The 16505-nt window shown below is 40.1% G+C and overlaps 3 protein-coding genes across 5 annotated transcripts in view; all 3 read left to right on the forward strand.

The window, feature by feature from the left end:
- LOC103391270 (matrix-remodeling-associated protein 5) overlaps positions 1-1571 on the forward strand; it is a 7178-nt gene extending 5607 nt beyond the window's left edge. For both annotated transcript variants that reach the window (XM_025063067.1, XM_025063068.1), the window contains exon 11: positions 283-1571. In XM_025063067.1, the coding sequence (XP_024918835.1) occupies positions 283-836 (554 nt within the window). In that variant the 3' untranslated portion in view covers positions 837-1571. The remainder of the gene's footprint in view (positions 1-282) is intronic.
- Positions 1572-2336: 765 nt separating this feature from the next.
- rab33a (RAB33A, member RAS oncogene family) lies at positions 2337-8873 on the forward strand. 2 transcript variants are annotated; one of them, XM_017039105.2, is made up of 5 exons: positions 2337-2584; positions 3670-4229; positions 7154-7294; positions 8055-8135; positions 8221-8873. In XM_017039105.2, the coding sequence occupies exons 2-5, from the start codon at positions 3822-3824 to the stop codon at positions 8443-8445; spliced, it is 855 nt and encodes a 284-aa protein (XP_016894594.1). In that variant the 5' UTR covers positions 2337-2584; positions 3670-3821; the 3' UTR covers positions 8446-8873. The 2 variants fall into 2 exon arrangements, with proteins under 2 accessions (XP_016894594.1, XP_008325674.2); XM_008327452.3 differs by lacking the exon at positions 2337-2584 and having other exon boundaries at positions 3367-4229.
- Positions 8874-11488: 2615 nt separating this feature from the next.
- fmr1 (fragile X messenger ribonucleoprotein 1) overlaps positions 11489-16505 on the forward strand; it is an 8958-nt gene continuing 3941 nt past the window's right edge. The window contains 11 exon segments of the mRNA XM_017039303.2: positions 11489-11882; positions 13772-13824; positions 13920-14013; positions 14244-14315; positions 14534-14682; positions 14827-14920; positions 15134-15250; positions 15357-15527; positions 15608-15686; positions 15972-16059; positions 16201-16327. Coding sequence (XP_016894792.1) covers positions 11832-11882; positions 13772-13824; positions 13920-14013; positions 14244-14315; positions 14534-14682; positions 14827-14920; positions 15134-15250; positions 15357-15527; positions 15608-15686; positions 15972-16059; positions 16201-16327 — 1095 coding nt within the window. The 5' untranslated portion in view covers positions 11489-11831.

Below are 16505 nucleotides of genomic sequence, written 5' to 3' on the forward strand. Positions count from 1 at the left end.
AGTCGATAGACATTATTCGTAAATCACGGGAAACATGATGTGAGATGACCCAAAAGAAAATCTTTTGTGACCCACTTGAGGGCCGCGACCCAGTCTTTGTGAAATGAAGTTTTAGAGGAAACTTCTAGGGTTCACTCACACTAGGGCTGTTGTACCCAAGCACATTTGCCCCCTTTAGTCCAGATTATATTCTGCATGCGAGCTGGCATGATTGTGTAGTAATATTTGCATTGGTTATTTATATAAAATGATGCAGTCAGTATTTAAATGTCACTTTTACAGGAGGGATGAAGATCACGTACGGCCTCAACCTCAATTTGCCCTGTGTTGTCGATGGCTGGCCACGGGCTTCAATCACCTGGACTCTGCCCAACGGTCTTGTTTTGGACAAGCCTCAAGCCATCGGCCGGGTGTCTTTTCTGACCAACGGGACGCTCCAGCTAAGGCAGGTGGCAACCTTCGACAAGGGAACCTACATCTGTAAAGCTCTCAACTCCTTCGGCTCTTCGACGCTGTCCTACCCGGTTGAAGTGATGGTTTTCCCGCCGCGGATCATCAGCACGATGAGCGCCATTACGAGAGTGAACCGGGGATCACCGGTGACACTGAAGTGCGTCGCTACCGGTATTCCCAAGCCAGATATTTCGTGGACATTGCCCGGACGCACGACGCTGGTTCCGCATCACTGGTTCACGGTGCAGGGAGGGATCCACATGACGGAAGAGAGCGGTCTGGTGATCCAGAACCCTGTGCTGACAAACTCTGGCATTTACAAATGCAACGCAAAAAATGCACTCGGCACAGACTTCAAATCTACGTATTTACAAGTAGTCTGAGTGACGACTGGGGGTTTCTTCTGTGACGGAACGATTACCACAGATACAAGACTGTACGACTGTATTTTTCCAACCGGGATCATAATAAAAAAATTGTACCTAACACTTTGGAAGAAGACTTCACACTGCCCTGCACTAAAGGTGGTCCAAAATGACCTTTGGAGCAGATGGTGCAGTGACTTTGACGTCATCGTGGGCACAGATCGTGTGTCGCTCTCTGCTTCAGTGCGCGGTGGAAACACGATATTAAGAATTCATTATAATTAACACCAAGTACCTTCAATGCTGAATTGTGTGACATCTCCGGGGGGGTTGGAGGATGAAGAGGAGGGGCGGGGTTTGTGACGATACCGAAGCTCTAAACAATGTCCAAAATGGAAGATTTTATAACTTATTATCTGTGATATAATATTCATTCTAAACCTGTGTGACCTCCCGTCTCACATTGAATTTAACCAGAGACATGGCTCGCGGTCCATGTAACTGTATATCAGTGGAGACGATGTTTAATTTCGTATCCTACAATGAATTCACCGCAGACATAATCTGTACTTTACAAACCCGTGGAACCACAGGTTTGGTCGGTGTGGATTGATTGGAGTGACACGTCCTTCTGTGGAATAAACTGGAATCTTTTGCGAGGTTGAACCAGTAGTTCTTTATCTTAGTATCTATGTTGGTGTCGCGTTAACGTCCTGAGGTTTGACCCTGTATAACCAAACAACGTACTTTACTTCTTTAGTATCGATTCTTCTTTGGGTTGCAATTAATGTAATACACAGTAAAACTAGCTGAAAGGCAGCTAGTTTTACTGCGTATTAATTAATTCTTCTGAAATCTTCAAAAAGTAAAAAACAAAAAAAAGATAAATAAAACGGAACAGAAAGTGAGCAGAGATTTTACATCAATAAGTCAATGACTGATCTGATTCAGCCATGTTTTTTCGCATGTTTTTTTTTGTTAACTGTTAGAGTTTTTTATATTATATTATCCAATATTTTCTACACACCAGACATTATTCACCAGGATTCACTCCGTGTTGTTTGGGTCACAACAAACAACCATAGATGACATTTCCTCGGCCAAAGAATTCTCCGTCCTTCTCATCTGTGTTGATTTCCTTGAAAAAAAAAACTGAATTTAAATAGCAGTTGCTGAGTCAGTGGTATTTCAAACTTTTCCAAGTTCAAACTGTACATTCTGAAGGTGAAAAACCAGCTGAAGGTTTTAGTTTTTTTTTTCGTGGTTCTCCGTACATTCACATGAGCCGACTGTTGTGTGAATGCTCGCAGTATTTCACTGTCGGCTCGTCTTTGCCAGAATGTGAATGTCCTACTGAGATTCATCTGTAGACAAACAGGCCTTTAGAGTGATGAAGAAGGGAGCTTTGTCAGACACAGGCAATGGGATTGTTTTACCCAGTGTTGGTGTGTGTGTGTGTGTGTGAGAGACAGAGAGAGACTGTGATGTGTGTCTGTGATCCACAGCTGAAAGTCTGTGATGTGTGTGTGTGTCTGTGATCCACAGCTGAAAGTCTGGGAGAGGGAAAAACCAGGAAAAGTGATTATTTCTGTTTTCATTTCCTTTTTATTCAGACAGACGTTGATGGATACGTATTTGACAAGTTTTATTTTTTCTACGTGTTTGTGAAATTTTTTTTTAATTTTTATTATTTGGGTTGCCATTAAACAAATGGAAGCAGAGCAGCTCCAACACCAGCAGCACCTTATATGACTACATTTTCAACAGTAAGTCAAAAATATTTGTACTTTCACATTTGAAAAACAGCAAGGATGATTTAATTTTCATATTTAACTGGAACATTTTTCAACATTTACATTTTTTTAAAAATGTCTCAATATTTAAGCTACAAAGAAAAGAACTATTTTGTTGTATTACTGTTGGAGGGCGGGGGTTCACACTGGTTTCTAATAGAATTATTGTATTTATATTATACTTATATATGTTTACTTACTTATTTCTGCCAAGCCAGGTTATAAAACATATTTTTAGTGACTTCAGTAAGACACAAGCAAAATGATTGGAGAAGAAAAAAGAGGAAAGAAAAAAAATCACAATAACACTAAACTTCTTTCTACTTAAAATGTTAGTTGTTAGTTGTCGTGTATGTAAATGTGGACATCACTGAAAATGTTTTACTGCACAAATTATTCATTTTCAGTTTATTTGGATAGAGTCTTCACATCCCTGAAAGTATTTCCTTAAGGAAAGGTCTGTAGTGTTCACTGGGCAAACCTGTGCATTCTACACTTGTTGACTGATGGAATGTGATAATGTGACCAGCTGATCAGATCACATGACCTGATCAAGTGTGAGAAAATCCAAATGCTCCAATCACAATCACTGTCATCATATTTCTGACTTAACTTTAAAGTGTTTATTTAGACACAGAGATCATTGATTCATTAACATTGGTCCAAGGTGTGAAGAAACTGACACGTTCCAATTTTTTTAAATTTTATCTGATTTTATGAAATGTTTAAAAACGTTACAGATTCATTTACAACTTTTGATATTTTACTCTTTGTGTTTTATTCATGAACTTCTTTGTTAAATTTTCCTTAACTTATTCAAATATTCAGATACATACATACAACTTAGTTTTATTTTTTGTAAAGTTTTTTTTTTTTTTGCTCGTGATATAAACAAACACCTCAATTTTATTGAATAACGACTATTTTTAATATTTAACTTTTTTATTGTAATGTTACTTTATTCTTACACATCTACGACTTTATCGTCCGTGTTTATTTTGACTCTAATACATTTACATCACAATATCTATTCTAATATGTTGCTGTTTTCCTCCCAGACTTCTGCCTTTAAGGCCACAGTCAGCTGTTGAGGCAGCGGTTCCATCCCTCGTCTCCTCCCTCCGTTTCCCTCCCATCACTCACCCATCCATCCATCTTTCCGCCCCCGTCCCCCTCTCATCTTCACACACGCACCGCGTCCTCCGGCACAATGACCAACGACTCTCCGGAGGAGGAGATGCGGGCTCCGTTCAGCGGCGGCGGCGGTGGCGGTGGCGGAGGAGGAGGAGGAGGAGGAGGACTAAGAGGAGGACGAGGCATCACACAAAGGAACCGAACGGACGACAATGTCACCATCCTGACGTCCTCCATGGATCTCCACAGAGTCAGCAGGAGCCGAGCCAGCAGCAGCAACGATTCCGCCCCGAGCCTCACCTCCTCCCTGGAGCTGAGCATTCAGACTCGGATCTTTAAGATCATCGTCATCGGGGACTCCAACGTCGGCAAGACGTGCCTCACCTTCCGCTTCACCGGGGGGAGCTTCCCGCAAAAGACCGAGGCCACCATCGGGGTGGATTTCAGGGAGAAGGCGGTGGAGATTGAAGGGGAGACCATCAAGGTAAAGGCAGCGACAGTGGAGGAGCAGGATGTCGATGGCTGGTGTTTGCTCACCTCCCATCCTCCCCCTTCTCCTCCCACTGTTTCCTCCGTGTTGATGAGCTGCAGCTCTGGGTATAACAACCGTTCAAACCAGGCCCTGACACTGGGAGATCACGACGGGATTATTTATCTTATTTAGTTGAATTCTTTGTTTTGCTGCCCCCCAAAAAACTGACCTATAGTCACTACCTAAAAATATATTTATATATATTTATATGTTTACACATGTTTATATATAGCTACATCTTCATCTTTGTCTCAAATTCAAATTCATAGCATTGCATTTGGACAATTTTCACCAAAACCTCCGAAACATTGAAAAGGACACGCAGTATGAAAATGAAGGTAACAATAGTATAATCACAGTCATTTGTCAACAACACAATAACATGGAGAACTATCACATGTCCACTTTTATGATCCTGTAGTGGGCCATAAAGCTGGGACAAACCAGGAGTAAATTACAAACAACCAATCAGCTGCTGCCGTGGTACAGCTCTGTGATTGTTGCTGTTTAAAAAAATGGCAGAAAAAAAAAACAAAAACAGGGTGACGTGTCATAAACGGACGTCTAATAGTCCAGGTATTTCTTATGTACGTGTGAATGGATGTCTCTGGTCTGTCTGCAACCTCTAGATGACCCCTAATGTCCACACACACACGCGCACACACGGGTACTACACTACAGCTTATCAATAAATCATTACGAGTCACGGTGAAAACGATTCAAAATCAGAGAAATCCTTAAAGTTTTAAACCAGAATCTAATGGAAATATTTACATTATTGGAGCTTTGGTAAACATTTATTCATCCTCCCCTCCTGCCTCCCCCTCGCCCCCATCCCTTGGCTGATAATATATTTGCAGGAGTTAAATATTTAATTTGCCTGAGAACTGTATTGATTTCCATTAGTAGTTGGTGGTTTATATCAGCGGGAAGAGGAGGAAATTCTACTATTTCTTTTGAGGAATATGAGTCAATCATATAAATAACTCTGGCTCAGCATAAATACGTGACAAAAGACGGCCTCACGTGTTTAGATTTTGGACTTTTACTCCTGCCTGCACCGAAGGTTAGCCACATCAGGCTAACACTAACATTCGGCCTCATCTTGAACACTTGAACTCCTTTAGGGGTAAACACCGGCCTTTAGCCCCTGAGACTTATCTTAGCAACCCCAGCATTGCTTCATTTGCATGTGGCACTCCCTCACTCTCAACCCAACTGCTAACTACCAACAATTTTTTTTTAATGATTTTCCAAACGTAACCATAATGTAACACTTCTTTGTTATCTACAAGATAATTTTATATATATATATATTCAGTCATATATAAAGCACAGAGCGCAGGAGTTCAATCAGAGAACATGTTAATGAGGTGATAATGTGTTTTGGGGGAGGCCTCTGTAACCTTTGACCTCCTAAATCCAAGCAGTTAATCCTCACCTCCAGTTGAAGGTCAGGCAGGCATTCCTTATATATATTTATACCTTTAACTGACCTTTTGACCCACAGGTCTGACACATGGATTATTAGACAGTCAGAACTAGATCTACTAGATCAGAACTGGGCAAACTATGGCTCGTGGGCCAGATATGACCTACCAGGTTTAATAATCTGGCCCAACAAAGACTGACACAAGGTACAAGGTTAAGACTGATGTGTTCATTACAAGGAATGACTGAATTATGTTGATGCCACTAGATGGCGGTAGACACCAAATGTTTTTTTTTTTTAAGTTTAGGTTTTTTCTTGTATATTTATTATTATTATTATTATTATTATTTATTATTATAGTAATATATCACAAATATCTGAGAATACCATGACTTTTTTACTCATCAATTCAGGGCTTGTGTCTCGTAAATCTACAATTTTTTTCATTTTAGTTTTTTTATTTTTGTTGTTCTTTTTTGCTTATTCTATGACCATAATTCTCCAGCGTAGTAAGACGTCCTTTGTTTTTTTATAAGTGCTGACAAGCATCTGGTCCTCAATCCAGGCTTATATTTTCTTCCCTCTTCTGCGATGGCTCTCGTTTCTAAGCCTTCAGATTCGGCTCAGTTTGACAGATTTGAATCAGGCAGCAGAGTGACTTCAGTGAAAACAGACCAGAGTTTTTGGCAGCATTAATGCAGGATTTCAGCTCTGGTGTTACACAGTCAGGCGTGTCCTTTCAAATGGTAATATCCTCCTGTCAGGGCAGACATTTTGACGTGTCAGAGCAGAGGGTGAATTAATGATATTAATGCATTCCATATTTGTGAGTCGGGCTGCGGTTCTCTGCCTGTTCACTCACTGGTGCTGACTTACTGGGTCACACAAGGGACTAACGTTACCGTTAGCCCAAACTACGAGACTTCGCCTTCAGAGGAAAAGGCCTCAGAATGAGCTGCAGATATTTTCCTGGACGCTGCAGGCCGACAGTACATCAGTGTCACTTAATTTAAAACTGTCGGCCATTAAGTCATTGGTTGTCCTGCCAAAGGCACTCATTAATGATAAGTGGAAAGGCTTATTTAGCTGCAGAGCGGTGCTCTCCAGAGCTTCAAATGCCTGAGAACTCTTTCCTGTAGCACATGTAGTTCCATTAGCAGCCTCATGTTGAAACAGTTAAAATATATTTGTCGTTTTGTTGGATTTTGCTTTGATTTTACTTTTTAAATTTGGGGCGGGGCTAAGACTGCTGCAGCTCTCACACGAACCGGAACAAAATACTGTTCAGTCTTTGCGAACCAAATGTTATTGGACTTCTGTCCATGTAGCAGTGCAGTATTTTAAAGATAAATGTACACAATTAACTACTTGATTATTTATTGATTTTTGTTCCCAACCCTGTGATTATTCACGATTAGAAACCTCGTCTCGTCTGTTTTCACAGGTGCAGGTGTGGGACACAGCAGGTCAGGAACGCTTTCGCAAATCCATGGTGGAGCATTACTATCGCAACGTGCACGCCGTGGTCTTTGTGTACGATGTCACCAAGATGGATTCCTTCCGTAACCTACAGACATGGATAGAGGTCAGTTGACAATATGGCTTCCACTGACACTCATTCACTGATGATGACTCTGAAGATTCAGTCCAATATCTGCAAATCTAGAGTTTTGAACCAGATTAGAAAAAAGAAAGAAAGAAATATTAATCTCCCTGAAGTTCTCCAAAATGTATGAGTCAACAGCAACCAGACTCATAGGTGGAACTTCCAGTTGCTACTGACTCACATCACATTTGAGAACCATGACAGTAGATAAGTGATTCACAGCCACCGTGCTGTGAGAGGTCATCAGGTCATCAGTGTTGAAAATGATCCGAATTCACTTATCACGTTGTACATTTTTATTTACTACAAATAATGTGTCATTGTCAGTCTGTGTGTCAGTTAAAGGCAGACTAAATGCTATACTAATAATAATATTTAAAAAACAAAACAAAAGGAGACTCGGGGTCTTTCTTCAATTCCTGTGAGTCTTTCAGCATTGTTTTCAACTAAACAGGCCCAGGTTTCACTCTGAGTAATTAGATTGTGAGTAAAATATTTAATTTAGAAGATCATTGTATGATATTACACATATCGTACTGACATTTTTGTTTGGTGGTGTACAGTAAAATACGTGCTGTGGCTCAAAAAGGTTAAGAAAAGTGGTTGAAACAAACTGTCTAACCTCGATTTCTTTACAAATTCGAACCATTTACTTAATATTCACAGTTGCTCGAATTGTGTTTTTTTACAGGATGTACAGTAAAACATAAATAGTTCAAACTTCTATTTCTATTTCCAGGAGTGTAACGGTCATCGAGTCTCGGCTTCGGTGCCTCGAGTCCTAGTCGGGAACAAGTGTGACCTTGTGGACCAAATACAGGTACAGCAGTGTCTGATCCTGTGATTATCCTGTGATTATCCTGTATTTATTGATGATTTGAACTAACCCCAACATTCAAACACAGGTACCGTCCAATACTGCACTGAAGTTCGCTGATTCTCACAACATGCTGCTGTTTGAGACGTCAGCCAAGGACCCCAGGGAGAGTCAGAACGTCGACTCAATCTTCATGTCTCTGGCGTGTCGTCTGAAGGCCCAGAAGTCCCTGCTCTACAGAGACGTGGAGAGAGAGGACGGGAAAGTGAGACTTGCACAAGAGACAGAAACCAAGAGCAGTTGTCCCTGTTGAGGACACTCTGGAGTGGAAGATAAAAAAACTGTCCAGGTCCAGGTTAGAGTACAAAGCAAGAGTAAAGGGACAGTGAAGCCATTAAATGGAGTCGACAGCTTTTGAGTTAAAGGTAGAGGTGGGAGGTTTGGGACATTACATTAATAGCATTGTGATTTTTGTACAAAATAGCGCCGCATGGTGGAGAGCAGTTACAAATATGAATTGTGAATGTGACTGAACTGCCACTCTGTATGTTGAAGGTGAGATCAGGAAGAAGAGAGGAGAGAACCTGAAGAAGAACACGGGGACGAAGGAGTGACGTATTAACAATTCAAAGTTGAGACAATGTTGCCTTTCTGACTCCTGTGTAATAAACAATTGCCTTTGTCGTCATTTGAAACACAATCGGAGAAATTCGGCTTCCTGTGCCACTCCAGTACAAACGTCAACATAACGCCGTCTAACCCGACTCTCGTGAAGCCTGCCATCCTGACCGCCGCGTGATAAACTATTACATCACATCCTGTTTGTTACCGTTTTCACTTTCCGTCACATTCTCACCAAACATTCTACTACTGCCTTAAAGCGACACGTACGCATTAGCGGGAAAAATAGAGCAAATAGAAACTGTGGCGTTTGAACGTATTTTTAAATTCTTGTTTTTCTTCTTTAAAGCAACCTTTTGAAGTGAGATCTCTAAAATTTAATACGTAAACGTACCTCATATTTGGACTTCGTGTGTAGGACCACCGACTTTTAATCACTGTGAAAATACAAATACAAATTGGTGGGAAAAGTGAGAATTACAGTAGGTGGCGCCGGTCGAGGTCAGATGACCTACAGTGAGACCTTGCAGCGTGGCACGTATTGATTCCCCCGGCTGTGAGATCCTCTTACAGGAGAAGCAGGAGAGACGCACTCAAGGACGGAGCCGCTCCATTACAGCTGCTGTGTCTGTGTCCAAACCTGACGTCCATCTGTGTCCTCCGTGTTTTCTGTGTGGTAGAGTCCAACCTTATCAAACCGTTCTATTTGTGTTAGCACAAACAACATCATCTTCATCACCCACACTCCCCCTCCTCGTCCTTAATCTGCAGTACATTTCATAATCTGTAATAAAAAATTTCAAGGTATCGCTCTTTGGTCTGTGATGATTTGTTGTCTCTGTCTCTGTCTCTACCTTTAAGAGGACAGGAAGTAGGACCAGAGTAATGAACAGACCATGGTGAGAGCAGGGTAAAAAAACAAACAAAACTAAAGTAAAGGATTTTCTCTGCAGAGTTCAAACCAGTTCTACATCTGGATTAAATGACTGAAGAGTCCAAGGAAGCTCAAACAGGAAATGAGTTAAAGAAGATTCAAGTTGTATACCCCAAGGAAGCTCAAACAGGAAATGTCTGAGTTAAAGAAGATTCAAGTTGTATACAGTACATACAACAGGAACATGATCCACACAAGAACTCAGTCTGTTTCAGCTCCATTGATTTAAGTGGTTGGAGGAAAATGGTATTAATTTAGATAGTAACAAATGATGATTTATTTATTATCTACTGTATTATTAATTCGATTTTAAAAAGCCTTTAGATTTCTCTCTGTTTCCATTTAGAAATACTTTAAAATGTGTGATACATTCACACACAAATCTAAAAGTGAATTATTTGTGAATGAGTAAATATGTGATACTTGTTACTATACTATACTATACTATAAGAACTATACTTTTTAATGCATGTACTGCAGTCAGGGTTTCTTGAAGTTTAACCTAAATAGATGATCCTTGTACTGTAAATGATGTGTCCCTCAAGTACCAAGATAATGAAGTTTTCAGTTCCTCGTCTGGTTTGGCCATCATCTGTCCTGTTTCCAGACAAAGTTTTATTTTGTTTTTCCATTTCAGGCTGTTGTGCTCACACGAAGCTCAACTTTCATGTCTGTTTTTCCAGTCTCTTGCTCTGTGCTTTTTTTTTTAATTTCCCAACATTACATTTCCCTTCACATACATATGAGTTAATGAACCAATCCAAGCCAATGCCTGTGCCATGTCTCTTATGTTTCACTGACCTCAATCATTTCTTTCCTCTCCTTCGGCCCCACAAGTATTTTTCACTACGTCTCCTTTTACCAACTTTGTTGCTTTTTACGGAATGTGGCTCAAGAAAATACTGTTGTTCTTCTTCATGATAAGATTTTAATTATTTTATTGAGGAAAGCTGCATTAAAATAATGTTATTTAAAGCTGGGATAGCATTCCCAAAACGTAAACCTAGACTGGTTTGTGAGATATCCTGGTGATAACAAATGTTCCTGTGTGGAGAAGCATAATTTGAAGTGGACGACAAGCACGGGCGAGTCAGTGATCGAGAATATACACATCTGATGCGGGTGATTTCAATATCAAAAAACGGTTTTATAACATATATGATGTACACGTGCCAGAGGGAAGTCTATGCTAAATCATTCAGCTCCCTCTGATATAGAGGGAATATTAATTTGAAAATTTGCTTTTGACTGTAGGCAAAATAGGTAATTACTCTGTTTTAACTAAAAAAAGAAACATTTTTCTTTAACTTATATACCCCAAACTAAACACTAGTGTTGTATTTATTTTAGACTAGAGCTGCATTAAGAAGAACTGACTCTGTGTAAAGTTTTGATAATATCAGTAGGATTGAGTTTTGAATTGTGTGTTTAAATATATAATTATTGTTATGTATCTTCTTGCTAATAGCTACTAGGTAATTGTGTGTGACTGTAAAACTGTTTTTGAAGTTATGCTAATTTTGCTAACATTTACGATGATCTCTTAGATCTTTTAGCCATTTCCAAACTAACATTTATTTTTAATTTTGGTTAAAGCTATGTTTCGACTTTTCGTTTATGGTTATGTTGTTGCTAATGTTAGTCGCTTTTGCTAAACGTTATAATTATTAATAATAACATTGCTAATGGCAGTAGTAGTAGTAATCATATTTTGTCTGAACATTTGTGTAGTGGTGTTGTTTTCCGACCTGACCTGTAGAGAGCAGCAAGAAGAACCTTACACGAGTTATGGTCACCCTAGCCTTCAGTAGAAGAAGAACGCGGAAACGTCACATATAGTGATGGAACCAGCTTCAGCTGCTTCACCACTGATCACATAACACAACTAGCCACCACAGGCTAACCTGGCTATAGTTACATGTCTCGCTGTTGATTTAATTTATGTTTGCGGTTGCATGCCTGGTCAAAACAAAGACAGAAACCCTACACAGAAACACGGGCTACGGTGAAAGACGGATTTTGTAGCCACGTCCCGGGTTCTACTGACAGGTTATTTAGCTATCCTAGCCAAAGAGAGCACGGTGATTGGGCTAGCGGCAGGTTAGCCAGCCAGGTGCTTAGCTCGCTGGCTAGTAACTTGCGTCATGGACGAACTAGCCGTGGAAGTGAAAGACACATGTGGGGCCTTTTATAAGGTAAGAAATGCACATTTTTCGACCTTTGCCGTAGCACTTAACAGAACATGCACAGCGGTTAAGCTAACTAATGTGCAGCCGCGTCGCCAGAATAGCAGAGGAATATTTGATTGCATCCACGGGCCTCAGTGGTTCTGCCCAACCTCCACCGGGACGAGGAGGCTGAAAATCTGTAAACAAAGCTACACGACTAATGCGGATGCTGTGTAAACCCGGTTCCTGCTGGGCTAGTTTACCAGTTAATATTGCGATCCCACCAATGTAATGTGTTCGTGTTTATGTAAGTAACCGTAAAATGATAGCAGTGCCACGGGCTGCAGGTTGCAGATAGTAAAAGTGTTAATGTGGGCAAAAATGTGATTTTGTTTTTTTTTTCGTCAAAGTTGGTTTATTCATGAAACAGTGTTGGGGTGTTAATTAACGCCGACACATGTATGTCCTCTCATGTAAACGGTATATATATGTATATGTGATAGTATGAATTTTGATCACCGGGGGTTCCTTGAGGACAGCATGATGGATAAGATTGAATGAAGAAATGTGTCCTCGGGAGAGAATCTGTAAATGTTTGATGTCTACTGTCCGGTCCAGTGTATTTTAACATTTTGCTGTAGAAATACTAATAAATATTGATCATATTTGTTGTCTGTCAATGATGTTTATGGTTTGAATGGGAAAATTAACATACCCTCATGCTCCTGCTGTGTAAGCGGCCATTCTTTGAGGGAAACGAAATAAACGAGCTAAATATTAAACACAATAAAGATAAAGGGACAGTCTTATATCTTCTGAACTTAAAGAATAAAAGGTACGAGTTGTGGTTCAACACCTGAATGTCAGCATCAGGTCCTCTTACTAGGCTAATCTCTTCATTTATATTGCAGCACCTTGTACAGGTAGTGGACGTACAGTAGTACAACTTGTTTGAGCAGCGCCAACTATTGTTCATAAGTTTAACATTTGTAAAATCATCATTTTAAGACGATGATTTTTTTTTTTAAAGTAAGCAATCAGACCTTTCCAAAAGAACAAGAAATATTTGTGTCTAGAGAAAATTTCCAATTTGGTGATGCCCATGAGCAATGGATCAGGCATGCCATTTCAGTACTGCCGGTTCAACAGGTCTGCGGTGTGAGAAGTTCAGCATATGTGATAACTAAACTCTAATAGAGCATGGCTATGGGATATAAATAAATATAAATATCTATCTCTGGAAGTATGGCCGTGTCACGTGAGTTTGATCACGCTGACTTGGTCGTAAAACACTACAGCCAGCTCCCACTCGGATGTGGTGATGATTCATTGTGTGCAACCAAAGCTGTGTGTTAAAAAACACATGAACAAAGGAACACTGGGTGTGAACACACACACACACACACACAGCTGTGGGAGGTTGTTCTCACACTGTCTCTGGTCAGGTCTGGATTTATGGAAGTAATTTAAGGATAAATGTTCAGTTAAGTGGTGGAATTAAAAAATAATAAATAAATGGCACCAGGATTAGGATTTTCTTGTGATGCCTCTAGTCCTGGAAGTTTTTTTTCTTTTTTTTTCTTTTACACATTTAATGTCTTGGTGGGTTTTAAGCTAAATTGGCAAATGCCCCCCATAGGCTGGAGTCTCCACCTTTTTTCTTTTCCTCTGAGGCGTTGCATGTCCTACTTTCAGTTCTTGATACGCACAAGGAAAAGAATAATAAGTAGACAGAGACAAGGCTGAGTCTGAAAGGAGCTCAAAACAAAACAAAAAAAAGACTTGTGATTATTTGTCATTTTTTTATACGTTTTTGGTTGGATTGCACTTTTCTTTTTTTCAATCCATCTGTTGTTATTAACTGTAGACGACACAGAGTTCCTAGTTGTAACATTTACCAAACCCTTTTCTCACAGGCATTTGTTAAAGATGTTCACGAAGGATCGGTCACTGTGGCGTTTGAGAATAAGTGAGTAATGTTTGGGCACTATAGATCATAACGTCCTCCACAGCCGTACAGTTCCCATGATGGAATTCACACTCACTTCTGTGTCTGTGTCCTAGTTGGCTGCCGGAACGTCAGGTCCCTTTTCAGGATGTGCGATTCCTTCCTCCTGCAGGGTTCTGCAAGGACATCAATGAGAACGATGAAGTGGAGGTGAGAACCATTCTGTTCCTGTTGGTTTGTCAAAGGGACCATTCAAATCTGGCAATACGATACGTATCACGATACAAGGGCCACAATACAATATATTGCAATGTACTCTGATACTATAGGCACGATGATATATTGAGTTTTTTTAAATATGTAGATGAGAGTTTTTTTTTTGTCTGGATTTGCAGTTTTTCTTTGAATTTTGCTGAGTGAAAATTGTTGCATTTTTGCAGGTTTATTCCAGGGCCAATGAGAAGGAACCCTGTGGGTGGTGGCTGGCTACTGTTTGCATGGTTAAAGGAGAGGTACGGCTCATTTATCTTGTTGTGTATGTTGACTAATGTTCACCTGGTGACATTTTTAACTGTTTCTCTAAAATTAACAGTTTTTGTAAAAAAAAAAAAAAAATTGGTGACATTTTTCTCTAAAATTTTTGTAAAAAAGAAAAAATCATTGCTTGATTTTTGGTTTCTTTATAATGCTATTTCAACCTCTTTTTTTTTTCTTTCCTTTTTGTCTATAGTTCTATGTCATAAAGTACGCTGCCTGTGACGCTACATTAAACGAGATCGTCACACTGGACAGGTTACGGCCAGTCAACCCGAACAAACCGGCCACTAAAACCACCTTCATCAAGATCAGACTAGACATCCCTGAAGATCTGCGGCAGATGTGAGTTTGACCCAGAGACACAAAGACGTTTTTTTTATGTCTCTCTCGTGTCCATTTAGTTTTAAAAAACAGAAGAAAACCAGACATGTAGCTTTTGTAAAAAAAAAAATGGTAATGAATCTACATCTTAAATATTTTTGGTAGGTGTGCAAAGGAGTCGGCGCACAAAGATTTCAGGAAGGCAGTGGCGGCGTTCAGCGTCACCTATGACTCTGAGAAAAAGCAGCTGGTCATTTTGGTATGTTCATTTTTATTTACATTTAAAAAAAATTTAAAAATTAATTTTGTTTTTGGATGAATGTGTATTGTATTGTATTTATTGTATTGATCGTGTTTCCTGATGTCTTGAGACTTTGTGCACATCATCTCGTGGCATCATTTATGGAAGTTGTCGACGTCACATGATGTGGAAGTTGACGTCCTCGTCTTGGTTCGATCTCTGTCTTTGCAGTCCGTGAACGAGGTCACAACCAAGAGGGCCAACATGGTCAGCGACATGCACTTCAGGAGTCTCCGCACCAAACTGTCACTCATGCAGAGAAACGAAGAGGCCAGCAGACAACTGGAGGTAAACGTCACCGTCCACACAGACGATGTGTTTGTTTATCGGCTGATGTTTTGGTTGCTTTGTTTTCGCTAAAGACTGAAGTGTGTGTGTGTGTGTGTGTCTGCAGAGTTCCCGGCAGCTTGCGTCAAGGTTTCATGAGCAGTTTGCAGTTCGAGATGATTTAATGGGCCTGGCCATCGGAACACACGGCGCCAACATCCAGCAAGCTCGAAAAGTCCCCGGAGTGACCAACATCGACCTGGATGAAGAAACCTGCACCTTTCACATATATGGAGAGGTAATCTGTATGAGAGCTATGAGATGAGGCAGTAACTTAAAAAAACAAACAAACTTACATGTTGGTTTGGTTTGTCTCAGGACCAGGAGGCTGTTCGTATCGCCAGGGGTTACCTTGAATTCTCTGAGGACATCATCAAAGTTCCTCGGAATTTAGTTGGTGAGAAATGATTTGATATATGACTCTGAATATTCATACTGTTTCTTATAAAGATATTACACTACATAAACTGTGGACTGTAGTAGAGATGCATTAACACTGACCCGTACTTCATTCAAATCCTCGTACTTTAATTCAGTGTCTGGGTACTTCATTGAAGTAGGTCAACAATGTTTTAACATCAGGCTAATGCTTTAGTGCTGTGTTAACGTGGTTTACAAATGAAATTCCAGTGTTGGTCTGAGAACAGGCTGTGAGTGTAGCTGTCGACTGTTGTCTCTACAGGGAAGGTGATTGGCAAGAACGGCAAACTGATCCAGGAAGTGGTCGACAAGTCAGGTGTGGTGAAGTTAGTTTTTGAGCCAATACTTTGGTGTAATTGGTCGATACTATGCTAACTTAAAACAAGCTAAACTATTCTCCTTGGATCCTTATTTATTAAGGCTTTAAGATGTTAATTAGAAAGGTGATAATTTGGGTCAATTAATTGCTTTAATAGGGTATTTTTTTGCAGTGATATCCATCTATAACATATATTTTCTATTGTTTGACAGGGAATGGTGCCGTTCGTTTTCGTTGGGACCAAGGAAAGCATCTCAAACGCTACAGTACTGCTGGACTATCATCTCAACTACCTTAAGGTCCAAAAAAAAATCACAGATTCTTCTTTATTACATTAAAGTCCATATCTGCCCTGACCTTTAGCTAACAGATCGTACAGAACACCAGGTCGTCTCTGTTCCATCTCTGTTTCCTTTTTATTGCAGAGGTGCTTAGAATAAAAAAGCATAATATACATGACACGTTCAAGGCATTTTC

This window comes from Cynoglossus semilaevis, chromosome 15 (genome assembly GCF_000523025.1).
Source record: "Cynoglossus semilaevis isolate Cse_v1.0 chromosome 15, Cse_v1.0, whole genome shotgun sequence".
Classification (NCBI taxonomy): Eukaryota; Metazoa; Chordata; class Actinopteri; order Pleuronectiformes; family Cynoglossidae; genus Cynoglossus; species Cynoglossus semilaevis.

Bases quoted from the DNA above. Each gene is read 5' to 3' on its own strand.
- rab33a (XM_017039105.2), top strand. From the start codon at position 3,822: ATGACCAACGACTCTCCGGAGGAGGAGATGCGGGCTCCGTTCAGCGGC. The intron at 4,230-7,153 runs GTAAAGGCAGCG...CTGTTTTCACAG, and splicing joins TTGAAGGGGAGACCATCAAG to GTGCAGGTGTGGGACACAGC. The intron at 8,136-8,220 runs GTACAGCAGTGT...ATTCAAACACAG, and splicing joins ACCTTGTGGACCAAATACAG to GTACCGTCCAATACTGCACT.